Source organism: Cricetulus griseus (genome assembly GCF_003668045.3).
Source record: "Cricetulus griseus strain 17A/GY chromosome 1 unlocalized genomic scaffold, alternate assembly CriGri-PICRH-1.0 chr1_1, whole genome shotgun sequence".
Lineage (NCBI taxonomy): Eukaryota > Metazoa > Chordata > Mammalia > Rodentia > Cricetidae > Cricetulus > Cricetulus griseus.
The window spans coordinates 200814624-200838653 of NW_023276807.1; the positions used below are offsets into that span (position 1 = coordinate 200814624).

At 49.5% G+C, this 24030-nt stretch overlaps 1 protein-coding gene across 1 annotated transcript in view; it reads left to right on the forward strand.

Moving 5' to 3' along the window:
- The window catches only part of Kcnk5 (potassium two pore domain channel subfamily K member 5), a 44829-nt gene that overhangs the window by 16481 nt on the left and 4318 nt on the right, over window positions 1-24030 (forward strand). The window contains exons 2-4 of the mRNA XM_027387595.2: window positions 21327-21438; window positions 22747-22913; window positions 23056-23224. Coding sequence (XP_027243396.1) covers window positions 21327-21438; window positions 22747-22913; window positions 23056-23224 — 448 coding nt within the window. The remainder of the gene's footprint in view (window positions 1-21326; window positions 21439-22746; window positions 22914-23055; window positions 23225-24030) is intronic.

The window sequence follows — 24030 nt, forward strand, 5'->3', positions numbered from 1 at the left end:
CTTTAGGCATTAAAAACTTGTAAATCAGGAAAACCTGGATAATGTCAGAGCTATCAACAATGCCTCCAGCTTGTTCCCCACCCCTGTTTTCAACATCCCTAAGAAGCCCTTGATCTCCATGTACCACCTCAGCCTCCTGTCCTTTGACAAGACCATGGGCCAGGGACCCTCAAAAAGGATCCTACAAGAAAGAATTAAGGAGCTGGAGGGGGAGGTGTAGTCACCTCTTAGTTGTGAGGTGTCACCTGTTACCTGTTTGTCAGATAGAGCCACACTTGTGATAGGCATCTCTACTTGGCTTCCCCAGGGTTGGTGATCCCACCCCTCATAGGACACTGCTTAGCACTTGGGAGAGAATCTTTAGTCTTTCTTTCCTCTGGTGGTTCACATGCCACCTAGACGCGTCCCTGCCAGGGACAGCTAGGTTGCTTGTAGTATGCTGAGGGCTAGGTTGGGGAAGAGAGCTTTGTGGATGTTTATTTTGGCCAGGGTGGCCTTTGTCTACTGTAGCATTCTTGCTGCTCTTGTACCCCACCCCCCATGCAGGATGGAGGTAGGTACCTGTCCACGGACGACCCTGGAGTACAAGGAACGGCAAGCCCATTCCTCCCCATCACTGCTGTTCAAATAAAACTTATGTCCCCTGGGCTGTGGAATGCATCCTGCCAATGTTGGCTTTGGAAGGATGCCCTTCCCCTCTCAGCATCCCTGCCCCCTCCAGAGCTGCTAAGGGCATAAGTGCTGAGCAGGCTAAGTGGGGCAGGCTGGGATGGGAGTGTCTTGTCAGCACCCCCAAGGTAGGTAACAGGAAGAGGGAGGGTGTCCTGATTAACAGCTTTTCCGTACACCTCTTCCCCTTTCTAGACTTTGGTCCCAGCCATATATCCATTGGAATGACTAGCCCACTGACTGGGACCCACTGACCTGTGTTTGGGGACCCTCAGGATTTAGTGTGCCACTGGGCCATTGCATCTCTCTTAGCCTAAGGTTTGTTCAGGAAGGCCAATTAAACAGGGAATTCCAGTCGTAGGCTCAGTACTGGTTTAAAGGGCTGTGGGAATGAAGAGAAATACTAGATGCCAAGCCTTTGAGGTGGGGCTTAGTGTATGTTGGGGGTGGTACCATACAGTGCTCAGAAGTAGGTACAAACATAACACACTGTAGCTACCACTGTCCTCTTGCTAAGAAAATGAATATAGGCTGGGTTGTTATGGTGGTATGCCCTGATGCTGGGTCTGGGGTTGGCTTCCTTTGAGCCCCATCTGTCAGTACACTGCTCTAGGGTTTGTCATGTCCACTTTCTTTCCCACTGCTCTCCACAGGACTCTCCCCCCCCCCCAACAGGGCTCTTGACTTGTGCCCTGTTGCATCCAAAACTGAGGACCCTGTAGGAGAGTAGTCATTCATGAACAACCAACCATTAATGAACAGCTAGAGCCAAGCTAATTGGGTCTTCTCTGCCTCTGCCTGCCAGCAGCCTCCAGGCCTCCCTTGGCAAATTTCAGTGTGCCCAACTCCAATCCAGAAGATGGTCTAAGCAGGCTCTCCCCATCCAGCAAGCACCTGGGGGCTGACAGACAGCACTCCTGCCCCTATTTGTCCCACTTTCTTGGCCAGGACACTGAGTTCCAGAGGCAGGTCCATAGGTTGCTGGTGAAAATGCATCACAACCTCCCTAGGAATTTTGGTAGTGTCCTCCCACCCCCTCCAGTCATTGAGGGCACTTTTGGGTACTATTCTAGAAGGTTCTTTTTGCTACCTAGTACCCTGAAGATTAACAAAGGCATTTATTTTATTTTATTTTCTCTCTTTTTAAATTAGAAACAAGCGTCTTTTACATGCCAATTTCAGTTCCCCCCCTCTCCCCTCATCCCCTGCCCCCCACCGGTCCCCCATCCTAACCCCTTACTGCTCCCCAGGGAGGGTGAGGCCTTCCTTGGGGGATCTTCAATGTCTGTCATATCATTTGGAGCAGGGCCTAGACCCTCCCCAGTGTGTCTAGGCTGAGAGATTATCCCCCTATGAGGAGAGGGCTTCCAAAGTTCATTTGTGTACTAGGGATAAATACTGATCCACTACCAGTGGCCCCATAGATTAACCAGACCTCCAAACTGACATCCTCCTTCAGGGGGTCTGGAACAGTCCTATGCTGTTTTCCCAGCTATCAGTCTGGGGTCCATGAGCAACCCCTTGTTCAGGTCAGCTGTTTCTGTGGGTTTCTCCAGCCTGGTCTTGACCCCTTTGCTCATGACTCCTTCCTCTCTGCAACTGGATTCCAGAGTTCAGCCCAGTGTTTAGCTGTGGGTTTCAGCGTTTGCTTCTATCAGCTACTGGATGAAGGCACTAGGATTGCGTATAAGATAGTCATCACTCTCATTATTGGAGAAGGGCTCTTAAGGCAGCCTCTTGGCTATTGCTTAGATTGTTAGATGGGATCGACCTTGTAGATCTCTGGACATTTCCCTAGTGCCAGAATTCTCTTTCAAACTATAATGGCTCCCTCTATGATGGTATCCCTTTTCTTGCTCTCCTCCGTTCCTCCCCTGACTTCCTGCTCCCTCCTGTCCTCCTCTCCCCTCTCCTTCTCCCCTTCTCTTTCTTCTAACTCCTTCTCCCCTCCCAACAGAGGCATGTTTTGACAGTCTTGTCTTTAGAATGCCTGGGACTGAAACTTCATGTCATCAGTTCTTCTGGGGCTTCTTATGTATCTTTGGGTTTGTTTGTTCTGCATATGCAAAGCAAGCATTGTCCCCTAACCCTTCTTCGTGCCCATATCTTAAAATTTCCCCTGACACTAAGCTTCCTGAAGCCAGTTTCTTATCTGTCCTCGTAACTGTTTCACATTCTGCCCCATTGCTCTGCTCACACAGTTTTAACCTGTGTTTATTGATCACATTGGCCTGCTTCAGCCTGTGGCATGGGTGGCCCCTACCCAGATGGTATGGAAACCCTGATTCCTGAGCTGCTTGGGGCAGAGTGGTTTCCACTGAGTGATTTTAAAAGCAGGTTTGAGGTTCAAGCCACACTTCAAATATACAAACACGAGCCAGGGGATGTAAGTTTAGTACTGAGTCACAGAAACTCAATTTAAAAACAGAAGCCAAGCAGGGCCAAGGTTTGGAGACTGGGTTATTGATGGCTTTTTTTCTTTCTGCCTTGCACATTTTCTGTAATGCAGTCGAATTGTGTTTATAACAAAGAACTTGCTTTTTTTTATGGCATGAAATGCATGCACGTACCATTCACCCACTGCACACTGGATGTTCTTAATGTGTGGGGGGACACAAATCTCATTTTAACAGAATGTCCTCTGAAAGCCAGTACCCCCTCAGTAGTCAGTGAACGGTGGAAGTGTCGTCTTTCAGTTTAGTTATTAGAGTGTAACCTGCTGGGAAGCCAGTGCTCAGGGTGACGAGAACGTTCTAGAACTGAGTAATGGTGCCAGGGGCTGAAGGAAACGGGTGGGGGTTTGAGATCAGGCTGCAGAGTTGGCGCTATTGTCTTACCTGAGTTCAGATTTCCACACCCATATAAAAAGCCAGCCATAGCTGTGTGTGCCTCTAATTCCAAGGCTGAGGAAGTAGAAAAGAGAATTCATGGGATTTGTTGGCCAGTCCTGCTAGGCAATCAGTGAGCTCTAGGTTTATTGAGAAACACTATCTGAAAAAATAAAGGGAACGAGATTGAGGGAGACACCCAAAATCAACTTTGGTGCGCATTGGTACACGTACTCCTACACACACACACACACACACACACACACACACACACACACACACACACACACACACACGATGTAAGACTGGTCATCTAGCCTGACATGGGTCAGGAAAGGCACATAGTTTAGTTCCATTGTACTGCGATCTATCTGGCAGTTGTTCCTAGGATTGGTCGGTGTCTTGCATAGGTGGGGATGGGGGGCCATTCTTTCGGAGGTCTATAAACAAGTGAGGTCTGTATGTCTCCAGCCCTGTCACCTTCCTGCGGCCCAAGAAATCTCACCCTGTGTTTGAGATTAACAGGAAACAGGAGCTCAGGCAAGAAATGAAGTAGGATAGTTCAGAGAGGGCACACACTGGGGAAGATGTAGGTCGGGTATGCTTGATATAGATTCTACGGGTGGGATATGCCAAGATGTGCTTTTATTTCTTAATATGTTATTGCTCGTTGAAGCTGTTTAAATGAATAAATGAAGAAAGTTCAGATCGCACTGCTCAGTCATTGGCCAAGTTTGAAGTGCTCAATAGCTTGTACAGCTGAGTGTATGTCATAGTGCAGAGTTCTGCTGGTCTGCAGGCTGCGAGCTGCTTTGTTTTCTGTTGCTGATAATGCAATACCACAGATAACTTCGTAAGTCTCAAAGAAAAGTGGTTTATTTTGGCCCACCATCAAGGGCCTGCGTCTGACCATGGGCTTCTTGCTGGCAGCATCCTGAAGCTGATGCACATAGCACATGTTGAAAAACAAGTATTAGAGTAGGAGACTGTGGTGCAGGGTGTGTGTGTGTGTGTGTGTGTGTGTGTGTGTGTGTGTGTGTGTGTGTGTGTGTGTGTGTGTGTATCTGCTCTCTTATAAAGCTACTAGGCCTCAGTCATAGGGGCCCCACCCTGATGACTTTATACAATCCTGATCCCCTCCCTAAAGCAGCTCAGAACACCAAATTGGATTAAATTTCCACCCTCTTAACGTCTCACCACGGAGATTGAATTTCATCCCATGAACCCTTCCTTGGCAGGCACTCACATCATATCTAAGTCACAGGAGTACAACATGAAGGTGCTGGCAATATCACATACCTGTCTGCCTAGTCATCTTGCTTTCCTGCTCTCAGAGGACCCTAAAAGTGGGGAGAGAGAAAGGGAGGTGAGATGGGCATTTTTTTTTTTTTTGAAGTGGATGAAATATATGCCTTAAGTGATTACTTTAGTCCTAGCTTATTCCTGTCTGGTTTGCTTTGCTTTATTTTTGAGACAAAATTTTGCCATGTAGCTCAGGCTAACTTTGTACTTGTGAACCTCCTGCTTTGGACTCTTGAGTGTTAGAATAACAGGAATGTACCACCATGTCTAGTTGCCTTTGCTGTCTTTGTGCCTTTTGCTTATTCCACTGTGTGTCCTAGCCTCACTGTTTGATTGTTCTCTGTCCTCTCCTGGTAGGTATCCTTTGGAATTCCATCCACCACCTTGACCTCTGCTTAGGCTACTGATCCTCCTGGGCAGGCAGTGGCTTGCCCTGCCTTTGTTTTGCCCCTTTCTGGGCACATGGCTGTGGCTCAGCAAACACGTAAATGAATCAGTTGGCTATGTTCCAAGCTGCGTGAAACAGAATGTCCAGCCATGGCTCCAGTCCCACCTTTTTTGGGTTAAATGGGTTGAGTGACTGCCCTACACTTGGGTGGGGTGCTGGTCCTTGGCTGTACATGGCATTTGCAGCAGCCAGACAAAGCTGCCCCCTTGTCCCTCTATAGAGGAGAATGGCTCAGAGGCCCCTGGGGAGATTGAAGGTGAAAAAGACCTCCTTGTTCTCCCATCTTGACTTTTGGTCTTACCCTGTTTCTTGGGATTGATTACCCTGTTTCTTGGGATTGACCAGAAGCCTCATGTTAGAATGGGGTGGGCCAACTGCCATGAAGAGGTCAGGATGTGTCCTGATGTCTGATGCTGGGCTAGTTTTATTATTATTTTATGTGTATGGGTGTTTTGCCTGCATATGTACCACCTGTGTGCTTAGTCCCCCAGAAAACAGAAGACAGGATTCGATCCCCTGGAACTGGAGTTAACAGATGGTTGTGAGCTGCCACATGGGTGCTGGGAATCGAAACCGAGTCCTCTGGAAGAGGCTCCTAACTGCTGAGCCATCTCTCCAGCTTCTAGGTTAGTTTCTAAGTGACCACTGACTCAGCTCAAGGACCTCTGCTTCAGCAGATGTGAGGATGGATGGACCCTCTGGCAATTCCAAGAGAGTCCTTCCTGCTGCTGTGGGGGAAATGCTTGAGCCTTGGGGACTTGGGAACACATCAACATTTGTTCATCCTTCCTTTCAGTCTCCCATAGCCACACCCAGCCCTCCTTTCCCCACAATCCCCAATGTCTATATATTCTGCAAGCTAAAGAGCCTCTGCCTGGCTTCATGCTTGTTGTGACCCTTTTGCTGCAATGCTGAGGACCATATCCTGTGATCGATCTCTCTCTCTCTCTCTCTCTCTCTCTCTCTCTCTCTCTCTCTCTCTCTCTTTCTCTGCGTGTGTGTGTGCGCGTGCGAGCGAGTATTTATATTTTATAAGTGAAGAAACTGAGGCCATGATTCAGGGGACCAGGCAGTAAGCTGGCACTGAGCAGACTTGTCAGTTGAGTGTTCACCACCTAGAAGGAAACATGAGGGAGGGGAGTTAAGGATTTAAACAATGTAAGGGTTTTTTGCTTGTGATTGTTGTTTGGAGAAAAAGGCCTTATGATATCACCTGGTCTGGCCTTGAACTTGGGGTCCTCTTGCCTCAGTCTCCTGGGGGCTGTGATGTGACACATGCCTGGTATGGAGGAATGTTCTTGCTTAAGTACAAAGTATGCACTCAGTAGGCTGAGACAAAAAAAGATCACAAAATTCGAGGCCAGCCTGGACTACACAGCAAATTGCATGCCAGTCTGGGCTATTTAGTGAGACCCTGTTTAAAACAAAACAAAACTACCCACGACCTTGGGGGTGGGGCAGGTGTGTAAGCAGGGCAGGGTCCTGCTTACTTCTGTCCCCTAGTTTTGGCAGTGGGCCATTGTCTCTGGTAAGATTCTTGTGCTGTGCCAGCAGCAGAGTTTTTTCCATTTCCTGTTGCCTAGCTTGTCTCTGGTCCTGGGCCCCAGGTTAGTGAGAGTGGGAGGTTTCTTCAGCTCCCGCCACAACCCTCACCTCAGCCCAGCCCCCTCTGTCTTGGAAGAGCCCCAGCTGTGTTTTTCCATCACCTCAGTGCAAAATGGCCATGCCTTTTAACCTGGTCACATCCTACACTGTATTTGGCCTATGATGATAGGAGTGTGGGGGGCGGCGGGGACCATTCGTGCAGAGTAGAAAAGCAGGGCCAGCTATTCTGGGTGGCCCCTCTGTTTTCCCACGTGCCTGAGTGGTGAGGGCCACTTTCCCTCACTGTTTGGTGTTCCTCTATATGTCCTCTTTGTGGTGACTAAATAGGGGGTGGTGTCCTATGGGCAGAACCCCAGTGAGATTTGAGAGGGAGGGCCTATATTTCAGGGTCGTAGTCCTCCTTGTACGTTGCCCAGTGACTTTGGGGTTGTGGGGTGTCATAGTCTCAGTTGTGACCCAGTCTTCTCCTACTAGGTCTTTTGAGTCTGGACCTCAGAAGCCATTGAGGCAGAGAAAGCATTCCTGCACTTCCCCCTCCTTCCCCTGACCCACAGAGTACCATCTATGCCAAGATGCTATGCCCGGTTCCTGGCAGTTTCTTGTACAATTTATTCCAGAGAGGATGGAGGCCAGCTGTTGTCTGTCTCCAGCCAGTGACTAAAGTAGAGGAAATGGGCTTGGACCACAGCCGGGGGGGGGGGGGGGTTAGGTTAGAGTCAGGCAATAAGGAAAGGGTTTCGTGACAGGTGGTTGGCTTTCAGAAGGAGTGGGCAGGGAGCTTTGTGGAGAAGATGGGGCAAGATCATGTTTAGAGCATGGTGGAATGACAGCCCCTCAGACTAGTCCTGGAGACCATATTTGGGTGAGAGGGGGACAAGCCATAAGGTAGACTGTTTCCTGGAGTTAATAACGCCACCTACCACCCCTTGTAGGCTTTTATTTTTTAATTAGTGAAGAGGTTTATAATCAATGGGTTGCTTCAGAACCCCAGCCTTTAAGGATGAGTAGTTAGTTACTCAGTATTTAAGCTGCCAGCCACAGGTGGAAGAAAGGATGTCCAGGTGGGGTGGAGAAGCTTGCTATGTTGTCTGTGACATTTTGAAGGCCACAACGGGACAAAGTCAACCAACCACTACTCCTAAGGGTACAGGTATAAAACCTGGAAGTAACATATGACAGCAGGTAGGAGCAGACATCCCATTGGGGAGGCAAGAGCTGGGAGAACCAACGTAGGCAACTGTGCTCCATGAAGCAGAACTGGCAGTCACTGGAATTGGGATGCTCCACAGATCTGAAAGGGCTTCCTTCTCTCCTTCCAGGAGAGCCTGAGGTAGTGGCATGCACCAAAAGACCTGCTGACCTTCAACCACCTTGGACATCCCTCTCTCAGCTCCACCCTCCCCTCCCCACCCAGTCTCTTTCCTCTGGAATTTGATTCCAAAGTCCACAGAGTTGACTCAACAGGCCAGAACCTCTGGGGAAGGGGAAAGCCACCAGGGCCTGGAAGCAGTTACCACCACAGCACTAGTAGTGTACCTCACCCACCTCAGCCATGGGGACACCCACATGATGTCCCCAGCAGGCAGCTGTCCTAGAGACCCCATCATTTCATTGTTTAATATGGAGTGCTCTCCGGTGGAGGCTCTGCTTTGGGTTTAATGGCCTGAGTGCAGTCTGCCTTCTGAGCTCTGACCCATTTAGGCAATATACGTAATGAGTCAGATAAACAGATGGCCTGACAGCATGATGACTTGTGTTGAAGCCCTGGAAGGAGATAGTGGAGATGAAACCTGATTGAAGGAAGATCATGAGCCATGGACATCGCCTACAGAAACATGAGTGAAAATGCACCAAGCTCAAGCCACTGTCCCAATCTCTGATCTTCAGGGCACTGATAGGTGTCCAAAGGTGGTGTCACACACAACAGTCACAGACCCTTGTTCTATTTGTAAAACAACCATGACCACATCTACTTTCCCCCCCCCCCCCCCAATATCCACTGGTAGAACATGCTGTGTGTCCAGAACCATAATTCCCACCCTAGCTTAAATGGAACAATGGTCCTCCTGTTTTACAGAGATGGGTAATTAAGCCTGGATGGTATCAGGACATGCCCTACCTGCTTGCATGTTCTACCTGCTTGTGGGGTTAGAGCCTGGGTATGTCTGCTCCAAACAGAATCTTTACCCTAGAGTTCCCAAAGGAGGGTCCCAAACTGGATACTTGGGGCTTTGAAGTGAGCTTGGCACTCTGGACATGTGTGTTCAGTGCAGACCTTGGCTACAGAGGCCAGGAAGCAAGCAGTCACAAGGCAGGGCAGCTTTGCTGCCTCTCCCAGGTTGTCTGCCATGGATGGAGAGATGGCCAGTCAGCGGTTTCCACGGTGACCTCCTTTGTAGCGTACTCAAGGTGCTGTTTTTAGAAACCTTAAGAGCATGGCTTCCTGTGGTTACTCCTTCCATCTCTCCTCAAGGTCAAGTGCTGAACTGATTAAAGTAGGGAGCCTAAGTGTGCACACACCCTAAAGATGTAGTCAAGATTAGATCAGTGCGTGACCATAGCTCCTACCATGCTAAGTCACCCAGAGTCTTCTACAGTTCCATACACGTATACATGTTCTTGATCATATCCACAACTCTCCAACCATCTCCCCCAGCATGTGTCCCTCCTGCCATCATGCTATCCTAATTAGTGCTATCTTTGCCCACAAGGGTAACCTACCAGGAACCACAATCCCTAAGAAAACTAATCCTCCTTCCCTCAAAGGCATTAGGTGCTGATACCTCCTCATCTAGGGGCAGATGGACTCTCACAAGCCCCTCCTTGATCCATGCTAGAATTATTGACTGACTTGATCTTGTACAAATAGCCATAGCTGCTATATGCTCCTGAGTGCCACAGCTACACCACACCCAGAGGATGGCACTTCTTGGCATTCCACCGATATGCCTTTGGCCCTCTTTTCAGTGTTCCCTGTACCTTCTGGCTCTGTCTTGGGTGGCATTCCCTAACACAGTCCCAGGGTTGACATTGGATGTCAGGTTTTTCTGTGGAAAGAGACCCTTAGCCAAGAGTTGGGACTCCTTATGGCTCTGCCACCAGCTTGCTGTGTGTTTTCAACCATGTCCCTGAGCCCTTTGGAAGATTCCTCGTCTATAAATGGTAAGAGGGGTATCCAGGGATAATCCTGACTCTCCTGTAACAGAGAGGGGTGTAGGGGAGGTTTTAAGGCCTTAGGGTACTGATGCCTGCTGTGTGGACTAGAAGGGAATGGAGAGCTCCCACCTTTTGATCCAGGAGAATGAGCCAAGAGGTCTGCCTGCTTGTCTGGAATGGATAAATTCAGTACAGGGGCCTCTTCTCAGAGCCCTAAGCCACATCCTCAGCCTGGCAGGCCTGTGAAGCTATTTCCCTGCCCCCCACACACACACACACTGAGGGTACCCTCTTGGCATTGGTCGGAGCAGAGAGATGCCAGACATGTTGGGGTCTAGATTCTGGCGGTAGAAAGGGATGAAACCCAAGGCCCAGCATCTCAGGCAGGGGCTTGAGCTGCTTGGGGGAGGGCGGCGGCGGCGGTGGTGAACTGGGGGTTCAGAGATGCTTCAGGGATATGAGAGATGCCCCCCTTGTGTTGTAGGCTGTAGGTAAATCCTAAGAGCTGGTTCCAGAGGGGCCAGCTGGAGTGCATGTTTGGGAGGGAAGGGCTCTTCCTGTTCCCCAAGGCCAGTTCTTGAGCAAGCAGCTGTGCTCTGTGACTGCATCCATGCACAGCGATTTCCAACCTCCAGGTGCCTCAGTGTCCTTGCTGACATTCCATCCTGAGCTCAGATCCCTCCAGCCTTTCCCTGTACTCCTGGCTCAGCCAGTCCCTGCCAGACTCTGTTCTCTGCACTCATGGGAGGAGTGCTGGCTGCTGGGAACAGGGCAGGTGACCATCCCAGGCTGAGAACAATGGGGGCAGGAGGGCCACCTGCCTTGTTTTCTTTGTCCCTTCCAAGTGAGGACAGGGTTCCCAGGCCTGTGAAAGTCGGAAACCCAGAAGTAACTGCTAAAGCCCTGCTGCTCCCTTTTGGCACAAGTGTGTTCCCGGGAGTTCAGGAGTTCGAGAGAGCGTGAGACCTTGTGGGCGGTGCCCCTGAGCTCCACAGAGACTGCTGAGAGAGGGCTGTGAGGGCGGCAGGGGAATCCCAAAGTTGGATGGGAAGACAGTCACAAAGTGCTGACTTTGGGGCGGGGGCAGACCTTAATCCCTTTGGGTTCAGGGCAGCTGTTTTTGAAAATTGGTTGAGGGGATGGGGAGGATGGTTCAGTCAGAAAAATGCTTGCCTTGCAAGCGTGAGAACCTGCCTGGGTTCACAGCCAATGTCTATGTAAAAATCCAGGTGCAGAAAAGTGTTTGTAATCCCAGCCCTGTGACAGAGACAGTTGGGTTTCTGGAGCTTGCTAGCCAGCCAGCCTAACTGAATCTGAGTTCCAGATTCAGTGAGAGACCTTGCCTAAAAAAAATAGGTGGAGAGGAGCCGAGGAAGATCCCAAAGATGTGGCCTCTATGTGCACATACACTTGTGCTCATACACATACATACAAGACACACACTCGACCCCCCCCCACACACACACACATGTGAAACCTGGAACAGCTTGTAAGTATCAATTTTCCAATTCAAGCCCTGACTATTTCTCTGGGGGTAAGACCTAGCTAATGGTTTCCCTTCCCCTGTTAAGGTATTGTCCAGGTCAAGAAGCCACAGTGCAGTAATCTTCCTTTGTGGTTTCACTTTCTATAATTTCTGATTACTTATGGTCAGCTGCGGTCCAAAAGTATTCAACAGAAAATTCCAGAAGTAATTCATGAACTTTAACTAACTCACTGTTCTGAGTCACATGGTAAAATTTCATGCCCTTTGCTACTTCGTGCTTGGGGCATGAATCACCCCTTCTTTTCATCCAGTGTATCCACACTGTGTCCGCTACCTACCCATTACTCTTCTCGTCACTGTGCTGTGGTCCCATAGTACTGTGGTCTCATTGGTCCAAGCAATACATAGCTTCCCGTTTTCTGGCACCTACTATGCTGTCTTGGAAAACACTGCACGGTTAAGTGGGATAATTCTATAGTGACCCCATAAAACATGTGGAGAGTAAGTGTGCTATTTTCCATCCTGCCTAATGGGCTGCCTTGGTTTCTGGGGCTCAGACTTTAAATCTGGGTATTGCGTTTCTCTGCAAGATCACCATGATGTGTGTGTGTGGGGGGGGGTGGGTGTATGGGTGTGTGTGTGTGTGTGTGTAGCCTCACCTGTACTTAGTGGGTGGTCTCTGGCTGGTTGCTTTCTTCAGTGGGTGAAGGGACAGCAGGCTGGCTGGGCACTGGACATGTTCCTTCAAGAATGAAGCATGAGTATAGACAGGGAGGGCCTCCTCTCCAGCCTGAGTGGATATGAGGAAGACAGGCTCCTGACATGGGAGAAATATTCCATGCTGAGAGCAATGCATATTTTGAAGATGCCAAAGAAGAGGAGGGTGAGGTGAGGAAAGGGTACTGGTCTGCGCAGTAGAGAACTGGGATTTTAGGTTACGGTCAGGTGGTCTTTTGTAGAGAAGATGTAGGCAGAGAGGCTAAAGGTTCCTGGAAGTCTCCAGGTCTTGGTAGAGGCTCTATCATGGGTAAGGCAAGACCACTGGGAGCTGGGCCTCCAGCTGGCACAAGGAGGGAAGTGGTACCATTAGACTCTTGCCTATACCTTGCTCTGAATTATGGCCCTCTGAGACACACCCCGGTCACCCTGGTCTGGTGAGAAGGCAGTGAAGAAAATACCAGGAATTCCTTCCCCTGCCCTATGTCTGCTCAGACAGAAAGATAGGCTTGAGTTCTCAGCTCCCACTCCCTGCAGCTGCTAAAGGTTTTTTGTTTGCTTTGTTTTTATTTTATTTTGTCTTGAAAGAGATTATTTGGTTTGGTGTGTTTTTTGTTTTTGATGGTTCAGTCTTACTTTGAACTTGCGATTCTTCTCTTGCCTCTCCTGGAATATCAGGATTTCAGGCGTGCATTACCATGCCTCATTTTCGGGGGATCCCTTCCCTCCCCCCAAGCCAGGGTTTCTCTGTGTAGCCCTGGCTGTCCTGGAACTCACTCTGTAGGCCAGGCTGGCCTTGAACTCACAGAAATTCGCCTGCCTCTGCTTCCTCCAAATGCTGGGATTAAAGGTGTGGGCCACCACTGCCTGGCAATTTTGGGGGGAATTTTTTAAAAATCTGTGAGCCTGTTGGGTGGTGGCGGCTCATGCCTTTAATTCCAGGAAAGGCAGTGGTATCTCTAGCCTTTCCAAAATATTTTTGATAATGTCCCCAAGTCTCAGTGGGGATTATCAGATTGAGTGGGGACCAACTGATCAGCCGGGTATACTATTACTCCCCACATTGGCTCTTCAGTTCTCACCCTAATTCCCAAACTGCTTTAGGGGATGAAGGATGGTTTGGGGTCTCCTGCCTTTGACCTATGCCTGTCTGTAGCTTAAAACACAAAACTGACAGTTGCTGTACTCAGTAGGCCCAAACTACAAATCTACAAATCTACAAATATTTACCTGACAGGTGTCTAAGTGTTAACTTTTGTGCAGAGAACCCCTCCATTTCCCATGGGGCCTCCTTATATCCTTGGTTTCCCACCTGGAGGGGGTCATATTAGAGACCAAGTGGACAGGGACAGTGAATGAATGTGAGGCCAGTGGCAGGCCGACCTGGGGACAGTTAGGAGCAGAGTTAGGAAGGTTCATAGAAGTTGCCATCTATCCCTACTGGCCTTGAGTGCAGTGCTGGGACCCTGCTGTTTGCTTAGTTGAATGGCAAACTGGTGAGGATGGCTTAGAACTGGAGAGAGACCATACTGTTCTCTTTTGAAGTATGGATAGGGCACTTTATATGTGCCTTGGTTTCTCCTTGCTCATCCTAACTACGGAGACACAGTGATTTCTCCATGTGGCCTGAGGAAGCCAAGTGATGGGATTATGTAGGAAGAAAAAGGAATCGACAGTTGTCATCTCTTCTTGTTGGCCCTGCCTTCTAGGCATAGCCGGAGAACTAGCCCTGTCCAGGTTTTACCCACTCTCTCCTGTCTCTCCTTGTGGGCAAGTGGCCTTTATGTGGATCTCATATGTCTACAGTGCCCATGCTCCTAATTTAGACAGAGAAAGACAGATGAGCTGTCATGCTGATGACAGGTACACTTGGCCAGCCCTCAATGGGTCCTGGATGTCCCTCGTGTGTTCAAAAAAAAATGCAGGCCCATAGCAGCCATGTACTTTACCCATGACCTGCTGCTAGCCTTTGGGAGACCCTGTCCAGCTAGCTCAATCCCAGGTAGGTCCAACTGGTTCGGCGAGGACAGCCTGTACCTGAGATGACTCAGTCTGTCATCGCCACTATCTCTGTGACTAGGGGTGAGTGTATTTGGAGAGGAGGTGTTGGTGAAGAGTCAGTGAAGTACCAAGCGGGTAGTAAATACATCAGTCTGCACTGACTTCTATATCCCTTTTCCTGTTCTTTCCATGTCCACTGCCTTTGTGAGGGTTTCCGGAGGTGACAGGTGTCCTTCCTACAGGAAGGACAATCTGGTCACCCCATGGGTATTCCCCTACCCCTAGCTTAGCCATCGTTTGCTCTGCTGTCTTGCGGCCTTTCCTTGGCTCTTTCTGCCCCTAATGCATCCCCTCTCCAGCCTGGTTTCTTCCCTTCCCTTCAGCTGGATGCACTGTCCCTTGGTTGGAGGTTGCCAGTTTTTCCCACCCCAGTATTCAGCATTATCCTGGATACCCCACTGTTTCTGGAGTCTGCACACACGCCCCCCCTTTACTGCTGGACAAAAGCCTCTACTTTGTTGCAGATAAAATTGTTTAAAACCCAATTATACCCAGGCATGATGGTGCAAGCCTTTAATCCCAGCACTGAGATGCAGGGACAGGTGGCTCTCTGTGTAAGTTTGGGACCAGCCTGGTCTATATAGCAAGTTCCAAGCCAGCCAGGGCCACACAATGAAAATCCTTATCTTAAAAACAACTTTAGAACTATGCTTGAAGATGTTGGAGTGTGTAGGTATCAGAAGACAAATAAGCAGAGACCAGAGTACCCCATTCTTCATTCAAATTCACTTAATGGTTATTAAATGTGCAGCTACACCATGTTAGGCAGAGGCCTAAGCTCCAGGAATGCAAAGTCCCTCCCTTTTTGGAGCTTATATTTCAGGGACCCACCTTTTCTGGCCACATTTAATATTTCTTTTGTGAGTTACAAGCATGGCTTCATTGTACTGAACAGCCTAACGCATGCTCTACCCTCTCCTCTGTACTCTAGTGGTACTGCCCAGGTTCACATCCCAGCTGCACCACTGACCTCGGACTGGAGCCTGCTTTCTTATCTTTATAAATAGACTAATAGTGGTACCTGCTTTACAGGGCCTAGCCATTCACTGAGGGAAGTGTTTTAAGTACTTTGATCAGTATCTGTCCCCATATGTGCCCAAATATCAGCATAACGACTGCACAATTAGGAGGTGGTGTCTGGAAGAGCCACTGAGAGAGATTGACAGTTTCAAAGTCTGCAATCTTAAGCACTGTGGGTAGGTGAGGTGGCTTTCCAGGCCAGCAGGGCTGTGTGAACACAAAGTATTGAAGGGATCCAGAAACAGCCAATGAGAGTACAAGGATTCTGGAGCTCTTGGAGCACTGTATAGGTCTGCAGTTCTTCAGGGGCAGCAGTAGTTCTGCAGGAGTTGCAGGCTAGGCCAAATAGCTGCATGGGTGCTGGTTAGCTAGATAGGCTTGTGCCTTGGCTACAGCTCCCATTGCTCCATGCAAAGAAAAGTTCTACCTGACTGTGTGAAGGTGTGGATGGCCAGTGTCTATAGTTCAGAGTGGGGGCATGGATGTTGCCTTACTGGACGACTGTATGGGAGTGGTTGGGCTGGTTTTAGGGCACTGTTTTTTCAGCTGGTGGGAAGGAGTGGAAGTATGCATAGGCCTCCTTCCTGTGGCCTCTGTTGGGGAAGGGGACAGGATCACCATGATTAGGACCCAGATGGCCCTGGGTTCTAGTCCCAACCTTGTAGCTTTTAGTCTTGTGACCTCTGGCTACTTCCTTGCTGTCTCAGCCTCAGATTCTCATCTGCAATGTGGAAAAAATGATAGTGTCTTTCCCAGCAGAATTCTGTCCTCATTAAATGGGCTAAAAGGCACATAAAATGCTGAGCACAACGTTTGGCACTTAGTAAGACCTCAATAAATCACACTGGCTTTATGATAAAGGTGACAAGCGGGGAACTCGATTCCGTCCCCAAACAGGAGCCTGGCCTGGATTGTGCGGGCTCGGCCCCCCTCTCCATCACCCTCCAGGCTTCGAAGGAAAATGAAAATATTGTCTCTTGTGAATGTAGGAGCCAAGTTAAAGAATACTGCAAATGAACAGGGGCCACCTCCTCCCGCGAAAGTTGTTTCCCTAACCCCGAGAACAGGACGCCTTGTCTAACAGGGTTTGCCTAACTCCCCCACGGCCCTCCTCTGACCCGGGGATGACCTCCATCTTGGGTCAGCCCTTCTGTTCTGGGAGACTGGTTCAGGCCTCCTCCTCACCCTGTGGAATCCCAACCATGGGCAGCCATGCATCTCCACCAGAACCATGACTCCACACAGTGGGAAAATGGGTAACTGGCCCTCCCCAAGTTCACATCTAGACTCAGCTCAGTGCTAAGTGATGTCTGGCGGAATCAGGAAGAGCAGGTGCTGGATGTGTCAGAGTCCAAGCAAGGAGGTGTCCGGCCACATCAACACTCTGTCCCGTCCTGTGGCCATCCCCTCCCCGTCCCCATTCTTGTCCCACCTTTGACTTGGAGCTGTGCAGATTCCAAAGCCAGCCACATTTGGGAATGGTGGGCAGGGGAAGCAACAGCATGGGGAGCCTCAGGGCTGTTAGAACAGTGGAGGGAGGGAAGCGTGGAGTTGCCACAGACTCCAACTTTATGTTGGAGTGCCAACTCTTTACCCCATGTACCCATCTACTACCTCTGCTGCCTTTTTAAGAGTACTGGGCCTTCCCACCATTACCTGGCTTCGTGGTGTTTAATAGGGTCAGGGGCTCTTTGAATCAGAAAAGGCCTCTCTTCCATATCTATCCTTGGTGGATGACTCAGGAGAACTCAAGCCAGTCACGGGGAAACCAGGTGAGCCATGGCTCCTGTTACCCCTGGGAGAGGCTGAGGCTGACACACCACCAGCGGGGTAAGGGCAGGAAGGCCAGCATTGCCATGCCCCGTGCCATGCTATACTCTTCAGCTCTTGTGATACGTGGCTGTTTAGTCCTTTCTCCGTGATTTCCAAATCACTGGTGGCCTTTGGCAAGCAGTGAGGCATCATGGGTAGGGTTGTCCTGTGAATTCTATAGCATGTGGCACCTTTGGCCCACTATCCACTTCATGCCAGCATCACCTCCTGTGAGAAGACAGATTCTGTCTGTTGACAACTGTATCCCCCACCTGACATACAATGCTCTCTGTGAACACCATCTCCCAGCCTTCCAGAGACTAGAACTGGCTCCATAATTTACATACGCACTTGTACCATACAGCCTCCTGATGGACGATGCTAACCCCTGACCTAACCACTTCTCAGTACCAGGAGCTGATGACCGCAGAGGTAGATCGTTATTCACAGAAGCTCCCCTGGTGCTCTTCTCGGCCTTCAGATCATTGATTAACATGTCGTGTATGGTCTGACACAGAGTGGAACTGTGTGTGGACTGATCCTGAAGCACGATGGACTTATCTCCAACCCTGGGTAGATAATCTACCCCAGGGTTTACTTTTCACCCTTGTGTTTGTTGATCTATGGTCAGCTGAGACCAAGGACTCTCCCCTCTGTCCTATACTAGCTTTTTCATTTTTCCTTTTCAAAGTAAGTAAGTAAGTGTGTGTGTGTGTGTGTGCGCGCGCGCGCACGTGTTTAGCGGTATATGAGTGTACATGGAGAGGCCAGAGGCCTGTGTAGAGTGTCTTCGCTGTCTCTGCCTCATTGTTTGAGACAAGGTCATTCAGGGGACCTGGAGCGCACTGTTTCAGCTAGACTGGAAGAAGCCCTCACCTACCCACCTCCATGGATGCACACCTGACTCCTTGTCCTGCTTCCAGCGCTGTGGTTATAGATGCATACAACCCCACTCAGCTTTTAAGCGGGTGCTGGAAACCTGAACTCAGGTTTTGGCAAACTGTTCTCACTGAACCGTCTCTCCAGCCCCCTCTGATTCAAAGTGCAAAGATTTGAAAATTGATGATACTCATTTTATATTGATTCTGACCATGTTTTCCTGTTGAGTTTATTGCGGTCTTCTTCTCTTTCTGCACCAGTTCTTATTTTTGCATCTTCTGCCCAAGGGAGTGGTTGTTGATCTAACTGCACTGAGTAAATGAAAGGAACCATTGTAGAGGGCCGGGCCTTGGGCATGGCCGTGGATATCTCTATCTGGATTGGTGATGAGAGCACTGTTTAGGGATGTTTAGCTGCCTTTGAAAGGACCTGAATACTGTGCCGATCTCAAGTTCGCATTATTGAGGGTGACTGCAGGCCCCCTTTGCTGGATCTGAGTTTGAGTGCTTTCCATATGACATTGAGGCTCTGCAGCCCTTCAATGAAGAAAACGTACTAATTCCAATTGTTTGGGGCTCCCGGAAGTTTTCAGGAGTAAAGAGTTGATGGTGCACGCCTGTAAGCCCAACACTCAGGAGACTAAAGCAGGAAAATTGAGTTTGAGACCAGCCTGGGCTTCATAGAGAGACTGTTTCAAAACAGAATATCTGGAGTTTACTCTTTTTCCTTTTGTAAGCACACAGGCAACTTGGCTCTGACATCTTTCTTGTTCCCCAGGATTTCAGTGGGAATGATTAGAGGTGGTAACCCATTGCCATTTTAGATCCAAATCAAAGGCATTCTTCTACTTACTGATTTGTTTTGGTTTTTTGTTTGTTTGAGGCAGGGTCTCATCGTGTAACTAACTGGCCTGAAACTTGCTATATAGATCAGGCTGGTCTCAAACTCTGATCCATCTCCCTCTATTTTCTGAGTGCTGGGATTAAAGCCATGGACCACCACACCCTGCCTATTATTTATTTCTCTAAATTACATTTTTATGAGTTTTATTACATGTATGTGTGTGCATTTGGGTATGTGCAAATGCATGAAGGTGCCACTGGAAGCCAAAAAACACTGGTTCTCCCTGAATGTGTTGTTACAGGCAATTGTGAGCAGCCCAGTGCGGGGGCTGGTAATCAAGCCTCTGAGCCATCCCTCGAGCTCCTTGCTTATTTATTTTTGAGACAGAGCCTTGACCAGAGGCTGGCTTTAAACTCCCTGTTTCCACCTTCCAAGTGCTGGGATTGCAAGTGTGCCATCTGGGTCTCACACAAGCTAGGTGAGCACTCTACAGTGAGCCACATCCTCACTCTTGCATACTCTATCTGCTTGGTTTCAAGCTGTCTGGTTTAAGATTTCTATCTAAGATAACAGGTGGGGGCTGGAATGGTTCTGCCTTTTCTCCCATCTGTTTAATGTCAACACGGGACTCTAGAATTCCCTCATTCATTCTCTTGCTCCAGATAGAGACTTTTAAAGGCTAAAGTGTGTTTTGGTACCAGAGCTATCCTAGCAGGTGTGAGACCTGGGTTCAATCCCCCAGAATTGAAGAGCAAACCTGTTTGGATGGTCCTACAGGTCTGTTAGCATCTAAGATGCTCTTATGCTTAGTTGCATAGACCCCTGAGCGCCTTGGAGAATGTCAGTGTGAGATCCCCTGTTTTCCATGTCTCCTGGTCTTGGGAATGACAGTGGGAGGTAGAGCAGCAAGCGGCCTGTGGTCTGATGGGGTGTCGGGCAGGCATGTCATCATGGAAAATTCTTCGCCGAGTACGCAGATCCATTTACACAGCCTCTGCTGCCTCTGCAAACTGTGCATTCCTTTGGAACCATCCATGCGTTCCCTCCTTCCCTCCAAACCTCAGTCATGCTTCGGGTGGCTTAGAAATGATGGTTTCTCCACCTCTCCTTTGTTTCCATCCCTCACTCTGTTCCCTGCTGTCCTTGGCTTGGATTTAATAGGAAATTTGGCTGAATTTCTGGTCTCTAGTCTGATGGGTCACCCTGGGGCTGACCTTGAATGACAGAACTTGAAAACACACACACACACACACACACACACACACACACACACACACACACACACACACACACACACACATATTTAGGGCCTCCTATGGGCTCTTCAGTGCAGGATGTGGCAGCTGATACAGCTCCATTGAGTGGTGGGCAGAGCTGAAGTTTGGAGTGAGGCAGGTATGTGGAACCAGGTTTGGTACTCCTCGGGAATTCCTGGAGTAGATGATGCCTGCCCTGGGGCCTCCTACCTGTTGTATTTTGATCATGTTGAAGTGTACTCACCACCTGTTTGTCTGTCCCTGCACCAACAGCTGCTTAGCCCAGGACAGGAAGAAGAAAAGGTCCAGAGAAGGGGGCCTGTCAGAAGGAGGGCACGTGAGCATTCTCAGGGTGGGGAAAGGATGCTTAGCTGGTTTACCTATTCTCAAGGACAAGGAGGTGTATCCTTGTCCTCAAGAAGATACTGAGCTGAACTCAGTGGCCCTCCACAGGGAAAATGGAGTTTCTCTCTCGTTCCTTCCTAGGCCAGAGAGGACTTAACTGCATTGCCTCTGCCTCTCAGAGAGGTGTAACAATCACATAGCTCTTGGAGTTCAGTCCCTAGACCAGCACTACCTGGGAACCATTTGGAAAAGCCCTCTTCCCAGCAGCCTGTGGTACAAGCTTTCTCAGCCCTGTGGGTGATTTGGGAACATGTTTCTGTCAAATTTTGGAATCAGGTGCCTGGTTCCTATCCCTCCGTAGCTATGTGGACCTGGATAGACCGTTCAGCTTCCCTGGTTCTCTTTTTAAAATGTTTCAGCTGTATAATAAAGACTCTGCTAGTCACCTTGATATTATAACAGTTAAATGAAGATGCTCTGAGGTGTGTCGTTGGTGGTGGTGGTGGTTGGGGCCAGGGTCTCAGATAGCCCAGGCTAGCTTCAAAGGATGATCTTGACCCTGATCATTCCTTTTTAGTTTTTTAAGATAGGGTCTCTGTGTAGCCCTGGCTGTGCTAGAACTCACTCTGTAGACCAGGCTGACCCCGAACCCAGAGATCTGCCTGCCTCTGCCTCCTGAGAGCTGGGATTAAAGGTGTCACCACCACTGCCTGGCTCCTCCTGCCCCCTCTTCAGTGTTGGTATTATAAGCGTGTGCCACGAAGCCAGGTTTATGCTGTGCTGGGAACAGAGCTCAGACTATATATGCATGCCAGGCAAGGGGGACATTACCACTGAGCTACATCTCTGTCACCCAGAAATTGTCTCAGCCCTGACCTTCCCTCTGGTTCTCTTTTTAGGTGGTGTCTGTTGCAGCAGATCAGGGTGTGGCCATTACAGGGAACCAGACTTTCAACAACTGGAACTGGCCTAATGCAATGATTTTCGCAGCCACGGTCATCACTACCATTGGTGAGTCTCCTTAGACCTCCAGTGTACCCACATCCACATCCTCACACCTCAAAACTTTGTAGGACTCAAGCTTTGGTGACCGAAGCCACGTTGCTAAGAAGTCACATACACAGTTTTACCCTGGCCTTCTTCCAATTAGATCCTGATTTGGACTCTTTATTTTTATTATTTCTGCATATGTATGTGTATGTAGTATATGCATTCGTTTGTATTTGCGTGGGCACACGTGTGTGTGTGTGGATGCCTGGGGGGGGGGAGTGTCCAAGGTTGAATCTTGCCTTCTTTGATTGCTCTCTACTTTATATACTGAGGCATGGTCTCTACCAAACCAGAAGTTCACCATATTGGCTAGTCCAGCTAGTAAATTTGCTCCAGGGATCCCATGTCTTTTGCCACCTGTGTGCTGGAGAAGCAGGCACTACACCCACCTAGCCTTTACATGGATTCCAAGATTCTGAATTCCAATTGGACTCAGAAATATTGGCATGGTCTGATGGCTAGCGCCACACAGGTTAGATAGACTGCTCACTGCCCAAAGCTCCAATATTCTCTGGCTACGTGGTTGGCCACTCTAGAAGTCAGTGGCTGAAAGCAGTTACTGCCTTCTACCTTTTGAGGATTGGCTAGGTTTAGCGGACAGTTCTTGTGTGGGCTCTCCATCTCCAGCATATGGTAACCAAATAGTGGCTGCCCCATTGGCCTGGAGTCCAGGCTGGCTCTTCCCACCTACTGCTTGACCGTTGGTGCTGACAGTTGCCTGAGGTTGAAAGCACAGGGCCTCTGCATGTGGTGTGGCTCTGCAGCCGGGCTCTGAGAAGCAAGAGTCTCAAGTGCATGAAGGCAGGGAGTAGCCCTGGGCTTTTCCAGCCTCACCTGCCTGTATCATTTCTGCCCCTCTGGCCAACCAAGTCACTGATACTCAAATTCAAAGACCCTGCCTTGACATAGCATTTGCATAATGGCAGGGGAATTAGGAGTCTATTTTCCATACTACTTCTGGGTATCTACTCATTGGGGGCGGGGCATCACTGTCTCATTTGCATAACAATGCCAAATGAACCTCGGGAGTGCCTCATGAGGGTGGACCTAGTGCCTACCCACAGGGACCTCTCAAAATAATGGAGAGGTCAGCCCTTACTGTAGAAATAGTTGTATAAATGACCAGGGTCAGAGCATGACCAAGGGAACTATTTTATATGTGTGTGTGTTTGCTTGCTTGCACACACTACGCAAGAGACAAGAACCCAGTTGTGGTTCTATAACCTTGGCTATGAGGTGTCCCTTGCTTCACTCTTTATCTTCCCTCAGGTTATGGCAATGTGGCTCCCAAGACCCCAGCTGGGCGCCTCTTCTGTGTCTTCTATGGTCTGTTCGGGGTGCCACTATGCCTGACGTGGATCAGCGCCCTGGGCAAGTTCTTCGGGGGACGTGCCAAGAGGCTGGGCCAGTTTCTCACCAGGAGAGGAGTGAGCCTGGTATGTCCCAAACCCTAGATACAGAGTTAAGGGGTGGGAAGGAACATGGCAGGGGAGGAGAGGTGTTAGCACACAGGTCTGTCCCAGCGGGGATCCTGGAGTCCCTTCCCACGGCTGACTGGCTTTTCCACCACCCCACCAGCGGAAGGCTCAGATCACCTGCACGGCCATCTTCATTGTGTGGGGTGTCCTGGTCCACCTGGTGATCCCACCCTTTGTGTTCATGGTGACAGAAGAATGGAACTACATTGAGGGCCTCTACTATTCCTTCATTACCATCTCCACCATTGGCTTTGGGGACTTTGTGGCCGGTGAGTCTCTGCCTCCTTCTCCTGACCTTTCTTTGCCACATCACTATCTTTAGTTGCAGTCTGAAGACTGACGTTTGGGGCACCTGAACCTGATAAGTGTCCACTCCTTAGTTGTTAGTCTTTTATCTCTCTCCTGCCCACTCCCCCCACCAAACTCACTCTCTTACCTGCAGAACTTGAGCATTTCCAGAGCTATAAATCCAAAACACACACACACACACACACACACACACACACACACACACCAGCTGAGCCAGGGTGGCTCCCAGACAAGGGAGGCCTTTTCCCCACCACCCTCCCCCCTCAGCCCTACACTCCTCCTTAGCTTAATCCCCACAGGCAATGAAGAGGTTCTTTGTCCCCTTTGTGTGAGGGCCTGCACTTGTCCCAGACACCCATGTATAGTGCCTTGTGCCTTGTGGCCTGCACAGTCTCCGGGTTCCTAATTTTCTTGAAATACTTTTGAACCAATGTCAGCCGGTGCCCTCCCTATTGACCTCCACTTCTGCTCCCAGAGGTCACTACGCCAGCTGCTTTGCCCAGAGGGCAGGTGGAGGTCATGCCTCTGCCCCTTTTTGTGTGGAATGCGGTGAGGGGGCAGTTGAGTGGGTGGAGGGAACGGGCCACTCTACGGTGAACACTCCTGACCCTGGCTTCCTAGGCTTTGCCTGCTGTCTGGACATAAATTTAGAGACACAACCCTACCATTGTTTTGTTCCAGAGCCTGCTGAGGAAAAGCCTGTGGTATCTTTAGCCATACTTCTGAGCTCCAGTGAAGACACCAGACACATCCTCCCATCTTTAGT